Here is a 27,989-nt window from a genome sequence, read left to right as displayed (position 1 = left end):
AATCTCGCTGCTCTATATATAATTAGGAAACAAGAACGTGTAAACCCGAGTTGGACATTAAATAGTTGACACTACTTCGTGGTCGGTGCTTTTCTTGTGCGTGGATATGGAACGGGAGGATTCAAAGACTGAGAGCGTCTGAAGCTTACGGCATCAACAAGTTTCGGATACTACACCCATGCTACTGACAAAACACTATCAGTGATGACTGTTGGAATGTAGAGCTATTATTTTAACATGTAGACCACTTGTTTTAACAAACAAAAAAAACACTAAAAATCATTTTTTTTAATCCACTTTTTCTCCTTATCCTTCTATTTTTCTCCCATCCCAATTTCGCCTCGCCAATTCTCCCTGTCTCGAACATTGCTAGACTATGCCTCCCACTGGTCGGCTGCAGTGAGGACCAAGCCTTGCATCACGTGTCCCCTCCGGTACACGAGGAGGCAGCTGTTGCATCTTTTCACCTGTACAGCGCAATCTCTCAGTGGTGAGGAGTAACGCGTGGGAGGCTCACACTGCCCCCGTTACTTCCTGATTCTGCTGCACAGGCGCACTAACCGACCTGTAGGAGTTGCTGTCCACAACGTCCACCCACCAGCTTTCCCACCCCTACCCACCAGCTTTCCCACCCCTAACACTGCCAATTGTGTTAGTATGAACGTCCAGCCAAGCTGGTAGCAACGCCGAGAGCTGGGCTCGAACCCAGCATATCCTGCGTTAGTGGCGAGCGCCTTGCCCACTGCGCCACTTAGCCGCCCAAAAAGCACCTTTAACTTTGCCAACGGGTTGGGTGTGAAGACTGAACTGCATGTTATGATACATTGTGATTATATGGCTATATTGCTTTAGCAACAAGATCTCCAGGGTGCGGTTGATTCTGGTGCTAGTCTCGCTACCCTCATCCTAACTGCTCTCAACGGCTCGGCTTCAAGACAAAGTAGTGGAAAGTAAACGCATTGAGATCAATTTGATGAATGTTTTTTCTTTCATGCGGCGGTGGAGGACACGCCTAGACAGGTTACTAGGCGATGGTGTTTATTCCTGGGTGTTGGGAAACACAGAAATACCAAAGCTCTACTCGCAGCAGCGGGAGGAGAGGAGGGAAGTGAAGGGAACACAGGATGAGATCATAAGAGATCTTTATTATTCCCTGGAAGACGTTCCGTAGTTGTACACAGCAAAGTAATACAATAAAGTATAAGGGAGAACTCAAGCCTGTGATTAATATTCCCATAAGGACATAGACCCATGCACTCTTTATTTGTTCTCATATTTTTATATTTATTATTTTATTATTTATTGCCTAGATTTATGTCTTTCTACTATTACTCTGCCCATACCTGTACCTCCCATCCCCTTTCCTGCTATGATGCCTCAATTTCCCCAAGGGGATAAATGTAGGAATATGTTATCTTATGTGAAACAAGCTTAGAGTCAATTCCTTCTAATAATAAGAGCATGTACTCATTCTAAATTATACACTGGTATGCAGTATATTAGTTATCAAGCAGTTATCAATGACATAGGTTCCAACAGCCCAAAAATGTTAAGAGCAATGCAAATGTGGTCCTTTTATGCACATGGATAACATTCATGATAACAACATGAACATTCCTAACTCATGACCGCGCTCTATATGTAAAAGTAGCACTATAACTTGAGTGAACTGGTGCTCTATGTGTAAAAGTAGCACTATAACTTGACTGAACTGGTGTTATATTATGTAAAAGTAGCACTATAACTTGACTGAACTGGTGCTCTATATGTAAAAGTAGCACTATAACTTGACTGAACTGGTGCTCTATATGTAAAAGTAGCACTATAACTTGACTGAACTGGTGCTCTATCACTATAACGACTGAACTGGCACGTCGTGATCCAAGCTCCTGGTGTGAAACTAGCTGTTATGAGCACTTGCACCTCTGGCCAATATCCACAAAGCGCTGACATGGGGTCAGTGACTACATTTGTGTGCATGACCTTTTCGGGTTGAATTGCGTTGCTAGGAAACAGCTTTGGTTCAAGTTTCTTGCCTGCCGGTTACATTAATCTTTTTCCAAGTGAATAATCCTTGGTCAGCTATAGGCTAGGTTCACACTCAATTCTGATGTATTGCTCAGATCAGATTTTTTTTGTTTGGCTGTATTTTACTTATTTAAAATTTTCTTTTTTATTATCTTTCTCCACCTTCTTTTTCCGACGTTGCACACTCTACCCCCTACCGTCGGTCCGGGAGGGCGGAGACTATCACATGCTTCCTCCGACACATGTGTACCCAGCCCACCGCTTCTTTTCACCTGGCAGCGCGGACTCTCACTGGGAGAGTAACGTGTGGAAGGTCACACTACCTCTCCTAGATCCTTCCCTTGCTGTGCAGGCCCCCCCGACCGAACTGTAGGAGTCGCTGTTTACAACGACCAGGACACACCCTCGCCGGGTTTCCCACCCGCTAACACTGCCAATTGTGTTAGTATGGTCAGTCGGCCAACCCGGAAGCACCACAGCTGGATTCGATCCCACTGTCTCTGTGGTGGTAGACAGACGCTTAGTCCGCTGCGCTACCCGGCCGCCCATTACTTATTTTAAACGTGGCCAATATCAGATTCCACTGAACCGGTCATGCTCCTGAACTGAACCACATTTGCAAATGAACAATAAAGATGATGGATGTAAAAATTGGGACAAATGTCAATCTAGAGTGATGTAAAAGTCGCATGAAAGTCGCATGACTGTTCAGACTGAGGTCGCATTGCAAAATAATCTGACCTGATTTAAGACCACATTATGAAAGTGGCCCAAATCAGAATTGAAAAGATCAGATCCCATATGATTTGTGCTGTTCACTGTTGTGAAAAAATCTGATCCGAGTCACAAATGAACAAACAAATCAGATTTGGGCCATGTCATCTGCAGTGTGAACGTAGCCGTAGACTGTTTCACTGGAAGTAGGGCTGGGCGATATGGCCTAAAAATAAAATCCCTGATTATTTATTTTTTTAAATCCGATTTACGATTTTAATCAATTTTTTTCTCTTGAAAACTAGAAACGCCAAGAAAATCATTCAAATAACCGTTGTTTTTATTTGACAAAAAAAATCAAACCAAGATGAATGTCCCTATTGGGATTGAAGTGCAAACCTAACTTTCACCAATCTTCACTTAAAAAATTATATATATAATATAATAATATATAAAAGGTTACTCTTCATCAAACAAAGATGAATGTCCCTATTGGGATTAATAGTGCAATAACTTGCTTTTTCACCAAACTTCACTTAAAACAAATAAAAGGTGCCTATTGATCATCAAACAAGAATGAATTTCCCTATTGGGATTAATAAAGTGCAAATCTAACTTTCACCAAACATCACTTTTTGTCAAATAAAAGGTGACTCTTAAAAAAATATATATATACGGTATATATATATATATATTTTTTTTTTTGAAAATCGATTTTGTTTTTTCAAAATCGTCCTAAATCATTAATTCGAATTAATCGATAATATCGATTAATCGCCCAGCCCTAACTGGAAGGGTGTTGCTACTTGGAACAGCTTGGAGCCCATGTTCATTTCCTGTCGGTTATTACCCACTGCAACAGGAAAGAAACAGAATTTACAGAATAAACAAAACCGATTTAGAATGTTTATGTTTGAAGTTTGAAATGGTCTATTCAAATTAACAGAGGGAAGCTATATCAGTAATCCCACTTTGAGATGCTTTGAGAATAATGGACCCTGAACCCGTTGAATACAGACAGAACAACGGTTTCTTACATTTTACATTCCTGGACTACAATAGGCTGATGTGTGTAAATGTTCTTCACAATATAATTGTATTACTGACCTGCTGCTCACATGCTGAGAGACGCTCTTGCACATCACAATGGCCACTTTACACTGTGGGTTACCAGCACCTGTAGGTACAGAAAAACACCATGGTAATAGTTAAAGCACAGGTGTAAATTTAGAGGGGGGTTGCAGGGGACATGTCCCCCTCAATATTGAGAAGAGGTCAATTTGTCCCCCTCAAAAAATATAGAAAAAAAGAAAATAAGGGGGTCAAAACATTTATATCCTTCTTACCTGTAACTATATGAACCAACAATGTCAGACACCCCATCTCAAGCTTGCAGACGTTCCATTCCATATATATTCCTTCATATTATATATATATTATTATAGTCAGTGGGTACCTGAATGTTGTCTTTTCCTTTACATAAATAAAGACAACCATACATTTATGCAAAAAAAAATTGGTAAATACAAGTACACCAAAAAGTACCCCCTCCTTAAAGCTTGTTTTGTTTGGAAATAATACTCTAGTAGTGCACTGGTGCATTTTACTACTTCACCTTGGAACTATACCAATGTTTTGGTCAACAGCTGTTCGGAACAGAATAGTCAAAACAGTAAGACAGCCAAGAGCTGTTGTTTTAACTTCGGATACCTTTTGTTTTTGAGATTGTGAAATTGTAAGCATTATCCCATTTCTTTCAGATTAGTTCCGGCTCGTAACCAAGGAAAACTATCAAATATGGAAGGCTCATCACGTCACCGTGTAGTTCCACATGGGATAAGCCATCTCCTCGTTTAGGACCTGCCATTTAAACTACTTTATATTACCTCAGATGTCAGAGTTATCGGCAATTTGTTGCATTGTCAACTAGCCAACGTTTGATGTATTGGTTGATGTATATTTCCTCAGATAGCTGGTATATTTTTAAATGCAATAGAACTGGCATCAACCACAACATAGGACGCTGGTATTCTGATGCAATGACCCTTCCTTCTTTTAGTTTATTTGCTCGTAACATTTCACACACTTATTCCATCTCCACCTCAACCATGACCTCAGTCTGGGTGGAAAACAGTCGGTCTGTGACGCACTGAGCACAGATGGAGCTAACAACAGATGGTATGAGAACTTTGTTCCCATGGTTCCTATGATTTGAGATTATCTTCTGTGCAACAGTGCATCGTTATTATACAGATGGGGATCATCCAGGCGAAATGATATCATATACTGCAAACAGTATATGACAAACAGCCACTAGAGGGCAACAGCATATAGACGACATACTGTACATCCACTTAATACCATGCAGAGCCGCAACAGCGTCCCAGTTTGCAGGCGCATAATCTGGGTGGGAGACATGCCGGTACACGCTGTCTGTGGCCAGTACATGTATCTGATCTACTAGATACTTCGGCAAGTAAACAACCCAATGTTTTTCTTCTACCAGCTAATGTGACTGTTGGAATAAATTGTTAGTTTCCCTCCCTGCAATCTTCACTACAATGGCTGGGGAAACTATGTCTTTGGGGGATGCATTCTTGGTCCAACAGGCTCAAGAGGCCTCCTCCCCAGGGCACCGAGAGAGGGTGACCAGTGGCCTACCTTTCTGTTGACTTTTCCATCGTGGTGGATAGATTGTCCATCCTGCCCCCCGCAGAAAGGACATATGGACACCAGATAGCTACAGATTATAAAGCCAGAAGAGGATGGGGAGGGGGAGGACCACATAATGCATCCACACAGTTTAGAAGACGCTGATGAACGAAGATGCTTAGTTTATAAAAACTAGGGCTAGAAGAATTTTGGCTCCGATACAGATTTCGATATTTGTGAGTTTAAAGGGGCAGTTCACCCAAAAAAACCAAACACTATTTCCCCCTTTACCCAGAGTAATATCTATCCATCGAGATTGAGTGGTGTGATATGCTTAGTGTTGGTAGATATCTGCCGTAGAGATATCTCCCGTCAGTCCAATACAGCTTTGAGTGCCACAAGCCCAGTATCATTCAGCTCCATAGTATTGGAGTGACAGCAGATATCTCCAACACTAAGCAAATCACCACCAAAACTATCTGGATGGATAGATAGCACTCCAGGTAAGGGGGGGGAACACTGTACAACTGTACAAGCAAAACTGTACATTGGGATATTGACAACCATACTAGGTAATTTACATTGGAGGGGGTTGGGGGGGGGGGGGGGGGGACACTGTACAAACAAGCAAAACTGTACATTGGAATATTGACAAAACCATACTAGGTAAATTACTGTACATTGGAGGGGGTTGGGTTAGGACATTTACAGGGGCCAGTTTCGAATTGCAGTCTCCCGTAGGTGTTCCTTGAGAGTGGTTTTGAAAGTGGGTAGTGATTCACATTCCTTTACAGCTTTGGGTAGGGCGTTCCACATTGATGTGGCATAATTGCGAAACGTGTTTAGTCCCTTGTTTGAGCCGAATCTGGGTTTAACATGATTTGTGGAGCTCCCTCTGGTGTTGTGATTGTGGTATTCACTGACCTTTGGGAAGTATTTTGACATGTGACATGTGAGATGACTACTGACCTAGCACTGAAAAGTTGGAATATTTTCTAATTCTATCGCTCGGTGCTGCAAGAACATGCAATAGACACACACACACACACACACACACACTCTCAGCGCTGTCTGGAACATGCAATAGACACACACACATACTGTACACTCTCAGCGCTGTCTGGTTTGAGGTGACCTTTCTAAATGAAAAAATGATGGATCGTGGGGAGATGTCACGCAACAGCCCCATCCCCTAAAAGCCAGGTCTCCTATAGACATGTGCTTAACATTAGATTAGATTCAAATGTATTGTCATCATACAGCATAATGTACAGTACAATGAAAAGAGGTTTTGCATCTACCTTGGTGCAAAAGTAACAGTAAAGTGTAACAGCAATATACAATGTACAGATATAGATTATATAAATAATTTAGGACCTGCTCAGAGGTCATCAATCGGCACACATGCGATGCATGCATGCGATTAGTCTGCGATTAACCCATCCCATCGTGGACCTTCTTGCTGTGAGGCGATAGTGTTTGACCACTATACCACCGTGCCGCACTATGCAGGTATGTACAGGTATGGAGGTATGTATTTAAATAACAACAATGTCAGATACAGAATATCAACATGTCAACACACATTCCTTTATAACCAAAACATGGAACACTGATATATCTGAGCCTGAGGCACCTTCGCCGATAACAATATATGGCTGAACGGCAGGGATATATAACGATACACACGTTTTCAAATTCAACACAAATTTAGATCTTGAGGTCACGATTTGATCTTTATGCGTTAAAGGGAATAACCCTATTTCACTTGATTATTGATCGGAGGAGGGCTTTAGATTTCAAATATTCATTATTTCCAGGGGTGTAAAGTACTTGAGTAATTGTACTTCGTTACAATACTTAAGTACTGTTATGGGGGATTTGTACTTTACTCAAGTATTATTAGGTTTGTATACTTGTACTTTTACTCAATTACATTTCAGAGAAAAAAAACCATTACTCATTACATTTAAAATGCAAACCTACAAAGTACAAATCTCGCAGGTCCAACAATTTCAATGATTATATTTGTTTCTCTGGCCGAACTAATGTTAACAACGTTATTAATCCTGCGGCCGCATTTATTTAAAAACAGCCAATCAAATCCCCATCAATGGAAAATTAACCTGCCCATACCCATGTTGATTGGTCGTTTTTGCAAGACTAGAAAGGGGGGATCTTTGATTAAACACCTGCTATCAGAAGAATAGACAGTCAGAAAAAAAGTTTTTACTTTCACTTTTTAGTACTTAAGTACATTTAAAAGTAGAAACGTTTTGACTTTTACTCAAGTGTGTTTTTAGCCAGATACTCTGACTTTTACTTGAGTAAGATTTTGAGACGGTACCCATACTTTCACTTAAGTATAATTTCTAGGTACTTTTTACACCCCTGATTATTTCACAAGAAGAGAGGGGAGGAGACTCGACGACGTGGTTTTCAATTTGGATGCATTGATGGTAAATAGTTTCAAAAACCTTCTATTCTGTATCAAGATCATTACACCCCCAGTAATATGCTAATATCGGTGGATAATATCGTCTGCCCAACATATATCTGTCTAGCCCTAATGAAAGAAAAAAACACAAGAATGCAGTTTTATGCCAACAGTGAAATTCAATTACCTACTTATACTGTAACAAAACATGTATACACATACGCACACAGGCAAAGTGATTTATGTTGTCTCCACACACACACACACACACACACACACACGCAAACACACACACATACATACACACACACACGCGCAAACACACCTCCGCCCATTCCTCAGATTCTCAGCTGGGGTCTTAAAGGAAGACCAGAGGGCAGGCTTATGACAGTTCTTTATAATGTGATTAGTGGAGAGTGGTAGGAGGCAGAGGGGGTACCATGCCCACACACGTCCTGAGAACACCACCATGACAGCAAACATTCCCAACACTCACGCTTCTTCACAATGAGGCACATGTGAGAGAGAAAGAGAGAGAGAGAGGCACGTGTGTGAGAGAGAGAGATAGAAAGAGAGATACAGAGAGAGAAAGAGGAGATAAAGAGAGAGGCACATGTGAGAGAGAGAGAGAGAGAGAGAGAAGAGATAGAGAGAGAGGCACGTTTGAGAGAGAGGCGAAGATAAGTGAAGATTCCGATTCTAAAGAAGCCGACAGTAGATTCTGATAATAAATAAAGTTGAAATCATTTTGAAACTATAAATGAACTTACAGGGAGTTATTACCCAGAGGAGCACACGCTACTCCATACAGTACATCTGAAACATACAGTACATCTGAAACATATATCTGAAACATACAGTACATCTGAAACATACAGTGCATCTGAAACATACAGTACATCTGAAACATACATCTGAAACATACAATACATCTGAAACATACATCTGAAACATACAGTATATCTGAAACATACAATATATCTGAAACATACAGTATATCTGAAACATACAGTATATCTGAAACATACAATATATCTGAAACATACATCTGAAACATACAGTATATCTGAAACATATATCTGAAACATACAGTGCATCTGAAACATACAGTACATCTGAAACATACCGTGTATCTGAAACATACAGTGCATCTGAAACATACAGTACATCTGAAACATACAGTACATCTGAAACATACTGTACATCTAAAACAGAGAATGCTTTAAGAAGGAAGCAATGAAGAGAAAAAAGGCACGACAGACCACAATAATCTGATCAGCGGTGAAACCAAAATAAACCCCATAAAGTCTACGTAACGAGACCAAGCAGAGGCCATTAGGGATGTTATTTCATGCTCTTCTCTCATCTCCCAATTTCACAGGTGACGCCCCGAGTAACAAAACCAAATTACATACGTTTCTCTGCAACAAGGTATGCAGACGACATGTAGCCTACAGTATTCTGAATCGCTCTCACACACACACACACACACACACACACACACACACACACACACACATGCTTGCCTCCAGACGGAGGAAGTGGGCTGGCCTGGGTGACGAGGCCAGGGTATATGAGGCTTTTAATTTCTATAGAGACATTTCTCCACAGCGGAGCCCTGCCTGTGTACATCACCAGGATTATCTCTCACTCAGCTCAGAGACAAGAGGGTAAGGCATGCTTATCAAATATGTTTTACTCTCACAGGAATATGGATGCATATATTTACTGTGTATAAGCAGGGCTTAAATGTATTTTTTTTTATGATTGTTCTTGTTCTGTGCTGGGAGAGACGTTCTTAAGTATCATGCCTTGTTTAGTTGCACTTTGCTGTTATCATGATTCAGTCAAAGTCCTGTTCAAAACCTTTTTCACGTGTCATACTGTAGTTAAGTGAGCAGCAACAACAAGCAAAGAAGCGAAGAAATATAGAAATAAATAAATAAAATAACAATCAACAAGAGTCCGTTTGTGGATTATATAAGAGAGAATCTGGATATCACACCTTTCTGAATGTGATCTTTGAGGTTCTAAATAAATGTATTTGATGTTTTTAGTTTATAAAAAAAATTTGGGGGGAGGGGGTCCTTTCAATGTCTTTTGCAGTTTTTGAATAATTTAATAATATTGAATAATTATTTTCTATTTGACAATTGATTTTCTTGAAATAGTCAGACCACCACTCAATTAATGTCTTATGTCCCCAACAAAGATCTCCATAAACTAGAAGGAAACTTGAGTTCATATTGTGAGTGTGTTTTTTTATTGTTATATATGTAAAAAAAAAAAAGTATAAATAAATATATATATATCACAAAAGATATCAACAGAAGATAGAACAGTCAGTCGTTATTTCCAATGTTCCCCATCATGCCAATTAATCATGGCATGAAGCCAGTGCTGTGAGGCCAAAGAATACATATTTTCAGAATGTTCAGTGGTAACATCGGTTTTGCCAACTGCTGTCCCTCCCCGTCCCCGGAGGAATATCGATCAATTATGCAACAGATCTGGAAGCTGTTCACAAGCCCCGCCTCTCTCGTCCAGGCAGTAATTGCGGGACGCCTTACTTGTCATACGCACACACGAGCTACATTCCAAATGCAACATGTCCCTGCAGTCAAAGTTAGCATAGTCCTGAGCCAGTGACACCCACGTGCTTACTGGAACTGGAAAACATTCACTTAAGAGGTCACTACATTCTTCCTAAGCTTCAAAACAGAGTCGTCCTGGGAAGATACTGTCCATGCCCAAGGCCACGGTATCAAGTGAGCTCAGTTATTATTATGATTCTCAATAGGAATACAAGTAAAATACTATCTGGGCTAGTCTACATCACGAAACACAGTGACAAGGAGAGACTGACACACACACACACGCACACGCACACGCACACACACACACACACACACACACACACACACACACACACACACACACACACACAGAAACACCCCCCCACACACACACACACACACACACACACACACACACACACACACACAGAAACACCCACACAGAAACAACAACACAGGCCACTATTCATCCGTCTAGTTCCCAGTAGCCATGGTATCTCATGGAATGCTAACAACAGGATAAGCGCGGGTACGAGCCCCCGCCCCCGCCCCCGCGCCAGTTCACCATAATGCCACCATCTGGGCAAGTCATGTCGTCGGAGAAGATAGGCTCTTCATGCCAGCTCAGATAAGTGCATTCTACCGTTAGACGATGATGCCGGACGCTGAAGAATGAGTCTGCAGGGTGAATTAAAAGAGAGTCTCGATTACATCTCCGGCTCATCCGTCACAAGGCATGTTTGTAGAATTACACTTAGGCGGAATATCTACACCTGAAGATATATGGATACTATCCCACAAAATACCCATCTCCCTTTTGGAAAGACTTTTTAACTGAACGAAACAATAGCAGCAAGTAAGATAAATATCCGGCGAACTTCCTTGTAAGTTTCCACTCACTAATTTCACACTATGCGTGTTAGAATCACACCCGGGGCAGATGCACCGGCCTGCGCGTAATTACAACGGACAAGGCTCTATTCTGTGAGGGAAAGCATGCGAGAGAAATCTCATTTGACCATGAGGTTAGGAATTTATTTTCCTCTGTTCCTTGAATAGGAGCTTCCAACCACCGATCTGGCCACGACCCGCAGAGAATCACCAGCAGGTCAAAGAACAACAAACATTTGTAGGCAGCCTGGCAGCATCTGCTCAAACCTCCAACAGCAATGGGATTTCCCTAAGCATATCAATTAAACATGATATATATATATTTTTTTTAACTTTATTTTTTTTAGCGTTTATCGCTTTTCTGGTCAAGCATGACCGACAGAAACAGGTTGAAATGGGATGTAGAGCAGGGGAAGACATTCTGAGAAATGACGGCGGGTCCGGGAATCGAACTCGTGTCCCCCAGATCCGTGACGAGCACGGTTTTCCCCGACGCAGAAATAGCGCCGAGATATGCGGTGAGCTACGGGAGCTCCCCTAAACATGATATTCTTTATGTATTACATTATTTAACCCACATATCATATCCCCATAACAAGAAATACCGCCTGACGGCGGTATGCCTCCGCCTACCAGCACCCAATGGGGGCTTAAGAGTAGGGGGTGGGCCTAACATACAGATGCAGCTCTTAGGACTCTGAGCTCTGCTCTGCACTGCGGTAATCATACACCATTAACCTGGGAGTGCCGTTAACGAGGCGTTAACGATACTGCGCCCTTGCAGTAGAGGTGCGATTTTTAAGAGCTGGATCTGTAGGCCAATGAAATAGGCTCTCCCCTCTGTCTCTACGACAAACGGTTCACGAGATATGAAAGGGGCTTAAGTGTGGGTAGGTAATGGATCTCGATAGCGGACGTTAATAGAGTTATAAATATGGAATAAAACAATAACAACTTGCCACGAGTATATACGTGGCTCTGGTCCACAACGCATGGAATCGAAACACGTATATACTCGTGGACGGACGGCATAGTGTTAAGTGTAGGGAGCGGGGGAACATAGACCAATGTAAGTATAGGGGGTATTACAAAGGGTCAGATTAAACCGAATATATATATTTATTACTTGAGATATATTGTATATTATTTGTATATCGTCTGATATCCCTTGTATATTCTTTGCACATATACACGGAATATCCCTTTACCTAGTACAGGCCAGACCATAATATTCGTTCTCCTATTGGACAGCGACCCCCTAGGCGCCACGGCCATACCCCCCAATGTCTAGTTCAAAGTCACCGCTGAGAAGTGCCTGAACATGCCCGGTTCTGCGCAGTAATATGAGACAGAAATAAGGCTGGTACTAGATTATTCACCTTACGTATAAATACGGCGCAGGTGGATACAGATGCACTTAGTCTAATCTTAGTAACAAGTTGGAGCCTTCCCCACGATACAACGTGCTGTGAAGTGGGCCCGTTTTGCCCCGAAATAGAGCCTTGAGACCGCGTGCGAATTGATAGCTGAAGTGTCAGAGTTTAACGCTGTATCGTCGAGTTCGACCTATTCTATTATTAAGTAATAGTCTATTATGTATAGTGTATCGTGCGGCTACCGTTCTACAGTGACCAGCATTACCAACGTTTCATCGTACCGAGCTAGTGTGCTTATCCAGGCTGGGCGGCCTAACCTTGTGCCGTCATCCGAGGAGCCCTAGACGAGAACCGTGTGGATATGTACACTGGATAACCTACACCGACGACTACAGAGCCCTTTTCGGCTGGATTATAATGCTTTGGTCCTGTGGCTGTTGGAGCAGAGAATCGTCTACACCCACTACCGTGTGGGATTTACCCTGTGAGGAGCACCGTCGAGCCCGCCTCTAGGACTCTGAGGCTGGCTAGCTTTCCTCCATGCGGCACTGCACACTGGAGAATAGCTGTTGCTTTGTCTACGGATCAAGGGATTATTGCACTGTCTCCTGTACCTGGAGTCTCCTTATTCCTCGTTGATCCAGACTTTGCTACCGACAAATCCTCTCCCCTGCTGGCTTACAACCGGAGGGAACCCCCTTAGTATCTCCAGCTGACCTACTAGTGTACCATATATAATTCTTATGCTACGGGTGGTATTAATTATCCCCTGCGTAATATGCTCATGGACTTACGCTCTTGACCTATTCATGCACATTCTTCGCCTTACAAGCGCAACTATCAATCTTAATAAATAATGTAAGATAATCTTGGTGCTCTTCTAATAAATATTATTATAAACAGTACTTTCTTGTTAAGCCGTGTTATTGTGTGGGTGTTCATCTCATATACATGTGTACTGTATGGCCAGTAGTAATGTACATAACTCAGTAGTGGTTTAATGATACCATACTTATTCAATACAGTCAGGGAATTGTACCCCTCAGTTACAGGGGGCATGGAAACATAGACCAATGTAACTAGGAGGCGGGGCAAACATAAACCAATGTAAGTGTAGGGGGGCGGAACAAACATAGACCAATGTAAGTGTCAGGGGCGGGGCAAACGTAGACAAATGTAAGAGTCGGGGGCGGGGCGGGGCAAACGTAGACCAATGTAAGTTTGGGGGGCGGGACAAACATAGACCAATGTAAGCAGATGTCACTGCTGAGTCCAATGATGTCACCCATGAGTCTGTACGACAAACTGTTCACAAGTTCCAAAAAGGGGGCATGGCTTAATTGTAGGGGCGGGGCTTACGCATGGAGATGTGGTTAACCTAGACCAATGAAAGTACTGAATGGACGTTTGTGACAAATTTTTGGAAATTCCCTACAAACGTTCCTGAGATATCGCATTTCAGAATGGGGCGGACGTGAGTTCACTAACTTTAGACCAAAATCTTTTCAGTTCATCCAAGTGGAGTCCAAGTGGATGTTTGTGCCAAATTTGAAGAAATTATAGCATTCACAAGAATGGGACAGAGGGACAACCCAAAAACATAATTCCTCTGGTCATGGCTGTGCCGCGCAGAGGCATACAAATACATATTATATCTGGGTTGGGTTGGGAACCATCTCATGGTTCCAATAAGTCAATTCAATACTTTTCTTTGTTGAATGAAAGCACATTGTATCATGCAAACAGAGTCAATTATTTCCTGTTATTATTAATATATTAGTATATTAAAAACATAATAAATAATACATTTTATTTCTATTTCACTTTATATTTGGCATCTCAAAGTGCTACAGGTAAAAAAAAAGAAAAGCAAAAACATTTAATACAACAGATAAAAACAGCATATCAAGGTCTAAAAAAAGGCTCTACTAAAAAGGTAGGTTTTTAAGCCATGTTTAAAAGCATCCAGTCTGTGGTGTCCTCAGATAGATAGATAGATAGATAGATGGTCACTGGAGTGTTCCACAGACTGGGAGCAACTGAGCAGAAGGCCCGATCTCCCATGGTACGGAGCTTGGTCCTGCCCGATCTCCCATGGTACGGAGCTTGGTCCTGCCTGATCTCCCATGGTACGGAGCTTGGTCCTGCCCGATCTCCCATGGTACGGAGCTTGGTCCTGCCTGATCTCCCATGGTACGGAGCTTGGTCCTCCCTGATCTCCCATGGTACGGAGCTTAGTCCTGCCCGATCTCCCATGGTACGGAGCTTGGTCCTCCCTGATCTCCCATGGTACGGAGTTTAGTCCTGCCCGATCTCCCATGGTACGGAGCTTGGTCCTGCCTGATCTCCCATGGTACGGAGCTTGGTCCTGCCTGATCTCCCATGGTACGGAGCTTGGTCCTGCCTGGGCCCTATTCCCCGTACCTGGTTCAACTAAGTCGATCAAGAGTCCCATTATCCAGATTCAGTTAACCCGATGTTTGAAGCCGGGATTTTCCTGTTCCTCGAAGGTGGATTCAGTCTCGTTAACTCAAACCAGACTTGAGACCCAGGATAAGTGCGCGCGGCCGCTTCAGTTGAAAAGCCAGCACTTATCGATAGCAGAGATCCTGATTTTCTAACGGCATTGATTGATTAATTGATTTAAAACTTTATTAACAGATTGCAGTACGCTCAATCGCCTCGCCGACAAGTTAAATGCATGATCTATAGGCTAATTTTAAGTCCCTCATTACCCCAATCAATCAGATTATATTTCTTTAAACTTGCCTGCTGGCAGTAGGTTTATGGATTGAATAATCAAATGAGATCTTGCTAGCGAAAATAATTAGTTCAACAGTTTCAGAATAAGGATACGGCTCTCTTATCCATTGATGGATGTATGGTTGATGTTTCATTTGTCTGCCACCGTGGTCTGATGGTCGAGCATTTTGTCTTTCACACGGACGACCGGGGTTCGAATCCCACTTCTTCTAGCTTTCTTTTTGAAATGTAAATACTTCAATTTGGTGCACGTTGAGAGCTATATAAAGAATGACATCCTCAATGCATGTAGATTTATAATATTTTAACTTAAAACTAGGCTACTTTTGCGTATAATCATTAATATTATATTCCAAAAAAATTATATTGGAAACGGGGGGTTTCGAACACCGGTCGCCCGGTTGCCAGGATTCAGCACTAGCCGCTGCGCCACTGTGCCAGACGGGATAAATTCATTGTTTAGCCATTAATGAACGAGAGACCCGTGTTTAGAATATTTTACTTTTGAATGAAGTTTTATCTCTTTATTCTCAAATGCATTAATGTGACGTCAACGGCTCATTCAATTCCTCAAATCCGTCAAACAGCGCATCTCATCAGACATTTTAATCCCAGTTACAATATCACACAAAATCCACAATCCACGCATAGACACTTCAATTTTATGCTTGAATGAAACAAAATCCAGGCGCTCCTCTCCTTCCTCGCTCCTCATCCACAGCGGAGAATATGAAAGGAATCAGAGCCAAACGAGCGATAGGTTTCAATCATTAAGGATATCCCCGCGGGATTCACATTTGCAATGCTGCGCGTTGTTAAAATAACCACATAATGTGTACATCGCACCTAGCGAGCGCCACGGTATATATAACGTGCATTATTTAGGACAAAGTGAATTTAGTATCAGCATTTTGGGTCTATTTTACATTTCAAAAGCCCCCTCTGGAAGAATGGAGCACAAAAACGTAATTCAGAATGGTATAATGCAGATCCTAGACTGTGAGAATCATTTCAGGAAACGAGCTGTCACTTCTTTGCGGGGGCGTGGCCATGGTTCATCCGGCTAACTTGAACTTAACCCTGCTCTCGACCAGGCTCAAACTTTTTGATCTGTTGTCATGGTGAAATCGCGCGTCGGGGAATGGGAAGGTCCGGCTTAAGCCAGGCTTGACCGAAAGTTATCCGGCTAACTCAGTTATCATATCTCAGTTATCCAGTCCGTAGCCTAATGCAAAACACCTGCCATCTAACTACTCACTAGAAAACAACTGACAAGCCAAGGCTACTCGCTTCCCATCCCCCTCTCTCCCCCTCTCTCCTCTCTCTCTCTCTCTCTCTCCTCTCTCTCTCTCTCTCTCTCTCCTCTCTCTCTCTCTCTCTCTCTCTCTCTCTTCTCTCTCTCTCTCTCTCTCTCTCTCTCTCTCTCTCTCTCTCTCTCTCTCTCTCTCCTGCTCTCTCTCTCTCTCTCTCTCTCTCTCTCTCTCTCTCTCTCTCTCTCTCTCTCTCTCTCTCTCTCTCTCTCTCTCTCTCTCTCTCTCTCTCTCTCTCTCTCTCTCTCTCTCTCTCTCTCTCTCTCTCTCTCTCTCTCTCTCTCTCTCTCTCTCTCTCTCTCTCTCAGCAGATAACATGGAGGAGGTGTACGACGAGGACTATGACTACGGCAACGACAGCTACGACTACGGCGACTACCACACGGTGTGCGACAAGGAGGCGGTGCGATCCTTCGCCGGCCTCTTCCTCCCGGCCGTCTACGCGCTCGTCCTGGTGGTGGGCCTGTCGGGGAATGCCCTGGTCGTGGTGGTCTACGCGTCGGCACGGCGGCGGCGCACGCTGACGGACGTGTGCATCCTCAACCTGGCCGTGTCCGACCTGCTGCTGCTCCTCACGCTGCCCTTCTGGGCGGCCGACGCCGTCCACGGCTGGAGGCTGGGCGAGACGGCCTGCAAGCTCACCTCCTTCCTCTACGCCACCAACTTCAGCTGCGGCATGCTGCTGCTGGCGTGCATCAGCATGGACCGCTACCTCGCCCTGGCCCACGGGGGCGCCCCAGGGAGGGCCGGGCCGGGCCCCCGGGCGGGGAGGAGGCGGTGGCTGCTGGCGTGTGTGGCGGTGTGGGCGACCGCCGGTGTCCTGGGCTTGCCCGACGCCGTCTTCTCCAGGGTGAAGCACTCGTCCCACAGGGCGGCCTGCACCGCGGTCTACCCCGCCGGGATGGCACGGCCCGCCAAGGCCGCCCTGGAGCTGCTGGAGGTCATCCTGAGGTTCCTGCTGCCCTTCCTGGTCATGGTGGTGTGCTACTGCCGCGTGGGCCTGGCGCTGAGCCGCGCGGCGGGCGTGCGGAGGGAGAGGAAGTGGCGCGCCCTGCGGGTGCTGCTGGCCGTGGTGGCCGTGTTCCTCCTCACCCAGCTGCCCTTCAACGTGGTCAAGCTATGCCGCGCGATGGACGTCATCTACGCCCTGGTGACGGACTGCGAGCTCAGCAAGGGCCTGGACCGCGCCCTGCAGGTGACAGAGAGCCTGGCGCTGACCCACGCCTGCGTCAACCCCGTCCTCTACGCCTTCATCGGCTCCTCCTTCAGGGGACACGTGCTCAAGGCCGCCAAGCGCATCGGGCAGCGTCTCGGGAGACACCCCCCGCACGCGGGTCCGGAGCCGGCCGTGGAGATGTCGCTGAAGTCTCAGACTCGTACGCACTCGCAGTCCGCCTCGGAGGAGCAAGACACCAGCACGTTCACCATCTGAGAGACTCTGAACAGACACGTCATGCACTTTCTTATCTGGATGTATACACTTTAGTCAATGAGCACCTAGCAAGCACTGCCAGTGTGCCCTTCAGCAAGGCATTTAACCCCTGACTTTTCCAGTGGAGCGGCTCAGTGCCCAACAGTAGGGGACTGTGGGTGTACTGTGCGCCTCCCAGGTGTGAATGTGTGGAACTGTATGAGCGCATAGCAGGGTGTGTGTGTGTGTGTGTGTGGGGGGGGGGTATTCCCTCAGGCTGTTGCTGTACATAAGAATGGGTTATCTTAAAGGTGCTGTAAGTGGTATTTTTTTTGTTAAAATAAGTGTTAACCTCTTAACGTTCGGCGTACCGTATACGGTACGTCACTTTGCCCTCGTCTGCCGGCTCTGGGCTGCATTTTTCTCCGATCGACCAATACATTGTTTGAAAGTTGAATTTGCCGCCTTTCGATCGCCACACACGAAATATCCGGCAAGCGTCATTTGACAAGCCGTTCCGATGAGTGACCACGTCCGGTTGTAAACGGTCCTGAACTGACCAGTCACCGCTGATGGTGAAAATGATTGACCACTGTTGTAGCTCGAAAACGATCCCAGACAAGCGCTGATTGCAACGAGAAGGGGGCAGAAGAAGACGAAGAAGTACTTTGTTTTGACTCGCGAGTCTGAATGAATGTAAGTGGACGGCCATTTTGGATCATCACGCTGAATTATTGCGGTACACACATTACAAAAACCTTTGTTAAACACTCATTTTCCATGGGACTTTTATCAACTTTGGACCTGTACTACATAAGACTTCAGGCTACGGAACCGTTATGTTTTCCAGCTTCTACCTCTCAGCTGGAACCCAAAAACAGGCATCTGGCAAAAGTATGGAGCAAATATTGTGTTCAAACCTCTGTTTCTCTAATACATTAGCACTCAAAGTGATTTTTTTTGTGTAATTTATTGTGTAAGAAACTTCAGAATGTTCAAAAGAGACCATACTCGTGCATGTGCTATAAGTATAAAGTATAATAAATCCGAAATTACTTTGGGTATGCAATCGTCATTTATACAAAATGTGGGGTAAGCTTATAGCTCTACATTCCGATATAGAGTGTTTGTCAGTAACTGGTCTGTTTTGGTCTCTCAGTCCCTCCTACTCTGCCATAAACACGAAAATACATTTCTTGGTATCCCTTCCCACTTTATTCAATCAGGAGAGAGAACCATAGATATTTGTACATATTTCAATACATCTTACCAAGCCAAATTTGCTTACTGCACTGGTAGATTATTTTATTTTCAAGGGCACATTTTCTCATAACTAGTTTTTATTTCTAAAATGTTTTTGCAGTGTGGAGTTCTCTCTCCTGATTGGATGAAGTGGGAAGGGATACTAGAAAATGTATTTGTGTTTACTGCAGAGCGGAGGGACTGAGAGACCCATGTTACTGACCAAACACTCTATTCATCACTATATCAGTGATGAATGTCAGAATGTAGACCACTTATTTTAACAAACCACTTACAGCACCTTTAAGTGTACTTTCCTGGCGAGAAAAACAAACAAATGTATAAAACAAAACTATGTATATTATTGAATATGTTTTAAATAAAAGACAACAAACATCCCCTGAGTATTGCATCTACAGGCACCTCAAATCCAAAAACCTCATCTCTCTCTCCACTCATCCCTCTCTCCACTCATCTCTCTCCACCTCATCCCATCTGCTCTGATTCAGACTCTCACAGTGTCTTCTCACGGGATCTGGCTGCACATCTGACATCCTGTGGCTTCGCGACTGACGGGGATCGGCTTTGTCTGCGCAGCGTGTCCCCTGTACGAAGGGATCCGCAGGATAAAAGGGAAAGAGGGGGGGGGGGCGGCAGCTCCCATCGTGACTTCACAGAGGGAAACAAAACACAAGCAACCTGGCTCCTTTTAGAAAAGAGCTTCCAGCGGCACAGACGCCGCTTCCTGTCCGCTCGTCTCCGGTGTCCGGCTGTACAGTTGTGGTGAGACATCATAGTGAAGCAGCATTATTTACTCTCTTCAGAAAAAAAAATTATAAAAAAAAAATACATTTATCTTTTCTTCTTTGAAATGAATCGGCACCGTCGTAGATCGTTACACTCAAAAGCCAGATCAAAACTCCCCATTTGGACAACATGGGGTGAATACAAAGCCACTTAAGATGTTTGTAATATGAAAGCTAGGCCCGGCGCCTTGTGTGGTTGTAGTATGGAGTTAAAACAGTGCTTCCTTCAGGCCCGTTTACACACCCCACAGGAATAGCAGACAGACAGGGGTCAGCTCGACAGGACGAGACCCCCCCCCCCCCCCCGTCGGTCAGGGCCAGACCCGATCCACCCCTCCCCAGATGGCTCACGAAGGCCTTTCGCCTGCCCATTGTTTACTGGTTATTCTCCGTTAACAACACCTGATACTCAACCCAGTTCTCAGCGAGACATCGCAGCCGGGACGTTTGGAACACAAGGAGGTGTGTGGGTGTGACTCTAGGGCCGCCCTCTCGAGGAGGAGAGACAACAAAGGCATTTAGGCTGCATCCTCAACCGTCTCCGAAGGGAGGAGTGAGAGTGAGTCACATTGGGAGCCGCTTGGTTTGAGTAAATAACCCAGAACGTGGAAAGACAGCCAGACTAAACTTTGGGTGTGTCCTACTGTAAATCACACACCTCCATTGTCAAACTCTCCGCTCACAATCTGCTTTTGATCAGAGCGCCTTATTAACCCTGGGTCTAAACGACGCAGACAAAAACATTTATCTTACTGAAAACCAAGTGGAAGTAACAAAGGCATAATCTATAATACATCACCTCATTATATGTATTTTCTTTTACAATTTGCAAAGGTCAGCCTCACCGGGAACAGGTTATTAGCCAAGTTACAATGATGTAGCGTCAGATGGAGAACATAAAATATTACATGTATATGGACCACAATGGAAACAAGCCTTGGCTTTATTGTGTTTTATCCATTTTTGACTAGCGTGTTGACACTGTTCTTGTTTTGTCTTTTAAATGTTTGTACTACGATTGTGTCAAAATAAAGTATTCAATCAATCAATACAATCCACAGCTCCAGCAACAGGGATCAAGGTTAGCCCACGGGGCACACGCCAGCTAACTCTCTATCCTACGGAGCTAGATTGCGTACCGTTCCATAGGTCTGATGTCGGAGGATAAGGTCAACTAATGATGACAAACATGTGCAAACGTGTGCGAGAGAGACTCTTTGGGACCATGGCCTAGAGATTAGAGGCTGTACGTCTGGGAACTATTGGAGTAAATCACTACGCCCAGGGGAGATCATTATGGTAAAGAGTCCTTCAACACCACAGAACTACATAGGCTGTCGGTCCGTAAGACCATAAATGGAGCATCTCACAATTCTGCATTTAGCAGCTTGAAAGCCAAACGAGAGTAGAATTGAAAAGGAATGCACATCCAGACTTTCTCTGACCATGTACGCTGTGAATGTGGGTTTATTCACATACAGTCTTGACGAGTTTTATTTGTAGATTCTGGAACTTTCCGGAAACCATTTCAAAGCAGAATATACGTCCTCCCGACAGCAGGGAGCTGGCTAGCTGGATTGAGGCTATCGGCTACATTTACATTTTACATTTAGTCATTTAGCTGACGCTTTTATCCAAAGCGACTTACAAGTTCTGTACGACAAGCCATCAGGAAGGGCACAACTCTATCAGCTGAGTAACAATGTTCATCAAAGTGTTGAGTGCTACAGTGTAGGTTAGTTTATTAGGACAAGTGCATGACAGTATGGTTAGTTAGGGTTAGATAATTTTTTTTTTTTTTTTTTTTTTTTCGGAAATGGTTGAAGAAGTGAGTCTTTAGTCGACGGCGAAAGATTGGACGTGTTTCGGCTGTCCTAACTGGGGTGGGTAGTTCATTCCACCATTGTGGGGCAAGGATTGAGAATAGGCGACTTCCCTTTGATGACCCTCCCGGAGCTTGGATAGGAGTAGGTCTGAGGCGGCCAGAAGATGCAGAGCGTAGGGGTCTTGAGGGTGTGTAGTTAGAGACCATTGACCGGAGGTAGGCGGGAGCAGGCTAGCAGGAGGTTGTTGGTTAACCAGATGGTAGACCGGGGAGTTGCCAGGAGCGGTGGAGAGGTACAACAGGTACAACAGGTCCAATCAAAGTAGCGTATCGGTAGAATCCAAACAGAAATATTGTGAGATAATTGCTGGATAAAACGAGACCAGAGTAAAAAATAAACAAGACTTGCTGGGGAGCAGATTTAAATTGAGAAGATCAGATGGAGAAGCAGCTAACAAAACAACGCCAGCGTCCTCTCACACCGGATGCAGCAACGAGTGTGTAAAGTGATGTGAAATGTTCTCTATTCGCATATTTATTTATTGAAAATCTTTGGTGGTGGGGATACCCATTTCTTTCCATCTAGATTACAGGTTGGACTTTTAAGGGTAGCATTTTTTTTCCATGCAGGGTCATCCTGTGACGAGCAGCAGTCAATCTCTTTATACAAAGAAAAACACAAATATCTAATATGGGAACTCAATAAAACAGTGTAATAATACAACACAGTGTAATAATACAACACATTGTAATAATAAAACAGTGTAATAATAAAACAGTGAATAATACAACACAGTGAATAATACAACACAGTATAATAATAAAACAGTGTACACACTACAGTGAATAATACAACACAGTATAATAATAAAACAGTGTAATAATACAACACGGTATAATAATAATACAACACAGTGTAAGAATACACAGTGAATAATACAACACAGTGAATAATACAACAGTGTAAGAATACAACACAGTGAATAATACAACAGTGTAATAATACAACACAGTGAATAATACAACAGTGTAATAATACAACACAGTGAATAATACAACAGTGTAAGAATACAACACAGTGAATAATACAACAGTGTAAGAATACAACACAGTGAATAATACAACAGTGTAATAATACAACACAGTGAATAATACAACACAGGATAATAATAAAACAGTGTAATAATACAACACAGTGTAATAATACAACACAGTATATTAATACAACACAGTGTAATAATACAACACAGTATAATAATAAAACAGTGTAATAATACAACACAGAGTAATAATACAACACAGTATAATAATACAACACAGTATAATAATAAAACAGTGTAATAATACAACACAGTGTAATAATACAACACAGTATAATAATACAACAGTGTAATAATACAACACAGTAATAATACAACACAGTATAATAATACAACACAGTGTAATAATATAACAGTGTAATAATAAAACAGTGAATAATAAAACTGTGTAATAATACAACACAATATAATAATACAACAGTGTAATAATACAACTGTAATAATACAACAGTGTAATAATACAACTGTGTAATAATACAACACAGTGTAATAATACAACTGTAATAATACAACTGTGTACTAATAATACAACACAGTACAAAGAGGTATTCCTCCCATCCCCTCCGTTTGCCAACTTGTGAACAATACCGGCACATGCCAATACTTGTGTGGCCAAAACAGCTGTGTATCCCTGGGAAACAACAACAGAAACCAAGTATAAATACTATTTTAGTCCGTCTAGCTGTAATGGAGGTGGAAATGAGTGTGTTTGTGTCTGGAGAGACGTGGTGAGTCATGTCATAACATTGATCTCTTAAACAGAGCATGGGACGTGTCAGTGGTCACATAGGCTACACTGACCAGAATAAAATCGTGAAACTGTGTATGCCAGCATCTTGCGTGGCCAGGCCAGGCCATGGGACATTCTCACACAGGGAGGAGATGTTCTTGGAAAACTAGCATGAAAAAAGTTTTCCCCCTCATGCTGATTTTGAGTTTGCTCACACTGCAAAAATAAATTTCCATTTTAAATCGTATTTATTCATTATAAACCGATAAATGAGATGTCAGAAGAAGCATTTAAAGCGAGTCAGCAGATTTGGCTGAGGAGAAATAATGTCAGCTGGGGGCCAAAGTAAACAAAAAGGTAAGAGTATTCCTTTTCTTCTCTGTTGTTGCTGTTTCATGTGTGATATTGGTATCAGGAATTGTTTTATTTTTAACATAGGATAACATATCGGCGTGTGGATATCATAGAAAAGGTGGGAGCTAGCATGGAGGGGGTGGTTCTGGGACACTGGAACTAACTGTTGAGCCTTCGGGGTGTCGTGGGCCTAACCTGACGAAACACCAGTGAAGGGAGGTGTCCACTTGATAACCCTGGTGATGTGCTGGCTCTCACTGCCTATGTATCTACATGTTGGGTTGTGGGGGACATGTGGTCTACAGTATGTATCTACATGTTGGGTTGTGGGGGCCATTGGGGGCCATGTGGTAAGGTATGTAGCATCTATGTATCTACATGTTGGGTTGTGGCCATTGGGGGCCATGTGTTAAGGTACTTTATACAATGGCATGCAAATATCTTGATTCTGATTGGCTGAAACAGTCAAGTTAGCCGTTGTTATTTCGTATAACACACTCCACGTGACCCCAGATCCCTCCCACAACCAAATAACTTTTTCTGAATGAGTCTGCCATAGATAGACAAATGGAAGTATGAATATATTTTGATCGAATCCTCCAAAAAAGATAGTCAACTGGAATATGTTAGTTCGTTACACATATGTTGGAAACAGCGTCCGTGACAGGGGAGGGTTGAATTGGATGATACGAAATTGGGATGGGAGAAAATATAGAAAATGGGAGAAAAAGTGGATCAAAAACAAAAGTTTATCCTGCTCAAAGCACTTGACTTCACCATTACACTGACACACTTGTAAATACATTAATATCTTTGGAACCGTGTGTTAAATTGTATCTGAATCGGGAGATCTTCTCTCGTCACAATTGAAATTGTATTTCTCCTTCGCGCAAAAGCTGGCTGGCAGTCTCATTGAATAATATACACGCTCCCAAAGTATGTAAACTTGTGCATAACGGAGTGTGGCTCTATAGCAGAGGTCCCCAACCATCGGGTTGCGGACCGATGTAATATTAGTTCGTTACACATATGTTGGATTATGTAATTGGTTTGTCATGACCCATTGTCAAAACAATAATAAATCGCGGGATTTATATGAAGTTTGTTGTTAGATGGCATGCTTTGTAGCACCTCCCTCTGCTTCTAGACACGGAGGCAATTCTTTATTTTTTTTACCTACTTTTTCTGTGGATGGTTTTGTGAATAAATCTCCATTATGCTTCAATTACTGTGTGTTTATTGTATAGCAATAAGGTTGGGTGAATTCGGCCATTGTATATAAACACATTACATCACTTGAAGTTGTGTGTTATATGAATTAGATCACACCTAGGGGGGTCTAACGACCCTCAGCTGCGCCTCGGGCCTAACAACCACCCCTAGGCGTGATCTAATTCGTATAATACACTCCGTCGCATGTAATGATGTAATGCTTAACACTTTGGATGCCACGGACGACTTAACACGCGTTAGCAGTCCGCCCCCTGAATGCCCACCACGACAATTAGCGTGATTTTTTTTTATTAGCGATCTGAATTCATATTTCATCAACCGAGTCTACTGTTGGGAAACCAGCCCCACCAGGAGCTCAGATGTGAAAAAAGCGCCCCCTATCATCTCCCAGATGGTAATGCACCCTTTTGGAATGGACTCAATGAAAATGGATGAGAAAAAAAAACTCCGGAATCCACATTTTACTTCTCACGCATGTAACCGGAGATGATCCCAGTCATTGTGGAGCCTCAGGAATGCGTGGAATATGTGTTTACAGTACGTTGCATTGGATCAATAAAAGGATAGATTTTTGGAATGGCGATCAGGAATTGGAATAATCTTTTTGGATACCATCTGATCTCAGGTAAGGAATCTATTTTACCAGTCTTAGGATAATCAGACCTGTTTTCACAGAGATATAAGCTTTTCCCCTATGTGTGATATGGCTGTTTGGCTGTGCGAGCGATCAGGAACTAAGAAAATCTATTTTCAGCGTGCATACGTACACATATACTATCGATAATCTATATAAATAATTAAACAGGCCGAAAAATGACAACGTTCTAGAATATTCCAGTACAGGGCGTTTATCACGGATTCTTTTTTTCCCCCCTTGAAAACAAGGGCTTTTCAAAATGCTATAAAACGGAAATGAACCGATAAAAAAACAATCCGCTTCGACAATGTTGACTGGAAAATGAGTCATTGATAAGCGACGGGCAGATTAGACACATAGCCATAATTTAAAACATAGATTAGGCGATATTAACGCTAACATTGAAGTGGATGGTGGGCATTCAAGCACTAAATGTGCGCCCCCTGCTGGGCACTGAAAGTGTTAATAGCATCGGCATAGTCAATATCTGGAGCTCTCATTTTAACAATCTCCTCCTGTGTTTGGGGGGGGGGGGGGGGGGGTTGAGCGGAGTGAAGCCTGGTCAGGCTATTTTTACTCTAACCCTAACTGTCATGCACTTGTCCTAATATACTAACCAACACTACACTTTGATGAACATTGTTACTCAGCTGATAAGAGTTGTGCCCTTCCTGCTGTCTTGTACAAAACTTGTAAGTCGCTTTGGATAAAAGCGTCAGCTAAATGACAAAATGTAAATGTAAATGAGAGATTCAGTTTCTCAATAGAAAGCGATGGAAGAAAAAAACATCTAAGGCTATTTTCGAACAGCTATGAAAACAAAAAGGGTTGTATATAAAGTTACACAGCTCCGTGTTGCTTTAAACCAAAAGGGCTTCTTTTAAAATCTCAATAAATTACTTTTGGGGATTTATTGGACTGGAATTTGGGGTTTTCTGGGATGAACCGTTTTCTCTGTTGTTTTTCTAACCTTCACTTGGTTAATACACCTAATTTATCTGTTGTTGGTGTTTTATGGTTGTTGTACTACAGTATATGTTTTATGTTTGGGTATGTGTTCTTGAGGGCTCAGGAGTGCTGTGTTTAATTATACTTTCGAGTCCTGTGTGCGGTTGACAAACTTAAAGAAATATTGACACAGGGGCGGCTAGGTGGTGTAGTGGGCAAGGCACTCGCCACCAATGTGGAGACGCTGGGTTCGCGTGTTCGAATCCAGCTCTCCACATTGTTTTCAGTTTAGCTGGTCGTCCGCAGTAATACACATTGGCCGTATTACGGGGAGGGAAACTGAAGGGTGGGGATCGGGCGTTGTGGACAGCGACTCCTACAGGTCGGTTGGTGCGCCTGCGCAGTAGAATCAGGAAGTGTCGGGGGCAGCGTGAGCCTCCCACGCGTTACTCCTCGCCACTGAGAGATCGAGCTGCGCAGGTGAAAAGATGCGACTGCTGTTACCTCAAGTACCGGAGGGGACTTGTGCTATGTATGACTTAGTCCACATTGCAGCCGGCTTGTGGGAGGCAAGAAACAGCGTTCGTGACAGGGGAGGGTTGAATTGGATGATACGAAATTGGGATGGGAGAAAATATAGAAAATGGGAGAAAAAGTGGATAAAAAAAAAAAAAAAATATTGACACAATCCTGATCTAAACATTGTTAGGCGTTGATCTAACTGCCGCCTCGAGCAACCGGTCATACCGTTACAATATGGCCCATCAGGAATAGTAAAACTTGTGTTAGGGCGGCACAGTGACACAGTGGTTTGCGCTGTTGCCTCACAGCAACAAGGTCCTGGGTTCAAACCCCAGCAGGGTTTGTGTGGAGTTTGCATGTTCTCCATGTGGGTTTCCTCTGGGTAATCTGATTTCCACATAATAAAAAAATTCATGCATGCTAGGTTTATCCTG

General features: G+C 43.2%; 2 protein-coding genes across 4 annotated transcripts in view; one reads left to right on the top strand and one right to left on the bottom strand.

Annotated features, from left to right (window-relative positions):
- The window catches only part of acad11 (acyl-CoA dehydrogenase family, member 11), a 90,815-nt gene that overhangs the window by 16,378 nt on the left and 46,448 nt on the right, over positions 1–27,989 (bottom strand). For both annotated transcript variants that reach the window (XM_084326465.1, XM_084326466.1), the window contains exon 14: positions 3,850–3,919. In XM_084326465.1, the coding sequence (XP_084182591.1) occupies positions 3,850–3,919 (70 nt within the window). The remainder of the gene's footprint in view (positions 1–3,849; positions 3,920–27,989) is intronic.
- ackr4b (atypical chemokine receptor 4b) lies at positions 9,437–19,798 on the top strand. 2 transcript variants are annotated; one of them, XM_084326468.1, is made up of 2 exons: positions 9,437–9,501; positions 17,056–19,798. In XM_084326468.1, the coding sequence occupies exon 2, from the start codon at positions 17,064–17,066 to the stop codon at positions 18,177–18,179; it is 1,116 nt and encodes a 371-aa protein (XP_084182594.1). In that variant the 5' UTR covers positions 9,437–9,501; positions 17,056–17,063; the 3' UTR covers positions 18,180–19,798. The 2 variants fall into 2 exon arrangements, with proteins under 2 accessions (XP_084182594.1, XP_084182593.1); XM_084326467.1 differs by having other exon boundaries at positions 9,446–9,501; positions 17,059–19,798.

Source organism: Notolepis coatsorum (genome assembly GCF_963971535.1).
Source record: "Notolepis coatsorum genome assembly, chromosome: 12".
Taxonomy (NCBI): Eukaryota; Metazoa; Chordata; class Actinopteri; order Aulopiformes; family Paralepididae; genus Notolepis; species Notolepis coatsorum.
The sequence above is the reverse complement of the archived record's forward strand: the minus strand, read 5'-3'. Positions and strand labels throughout refer to the sequence as shown.

What these genes read in the sequence shown, in the direction of transcription:
- ackr4b (XM_084326468.1), top strand. Translation starts at nt 17,064, where the DNA reads ATGGAGGAGGTGTACGACGAGGACTATGACTACGGCAACGACAGCTAC.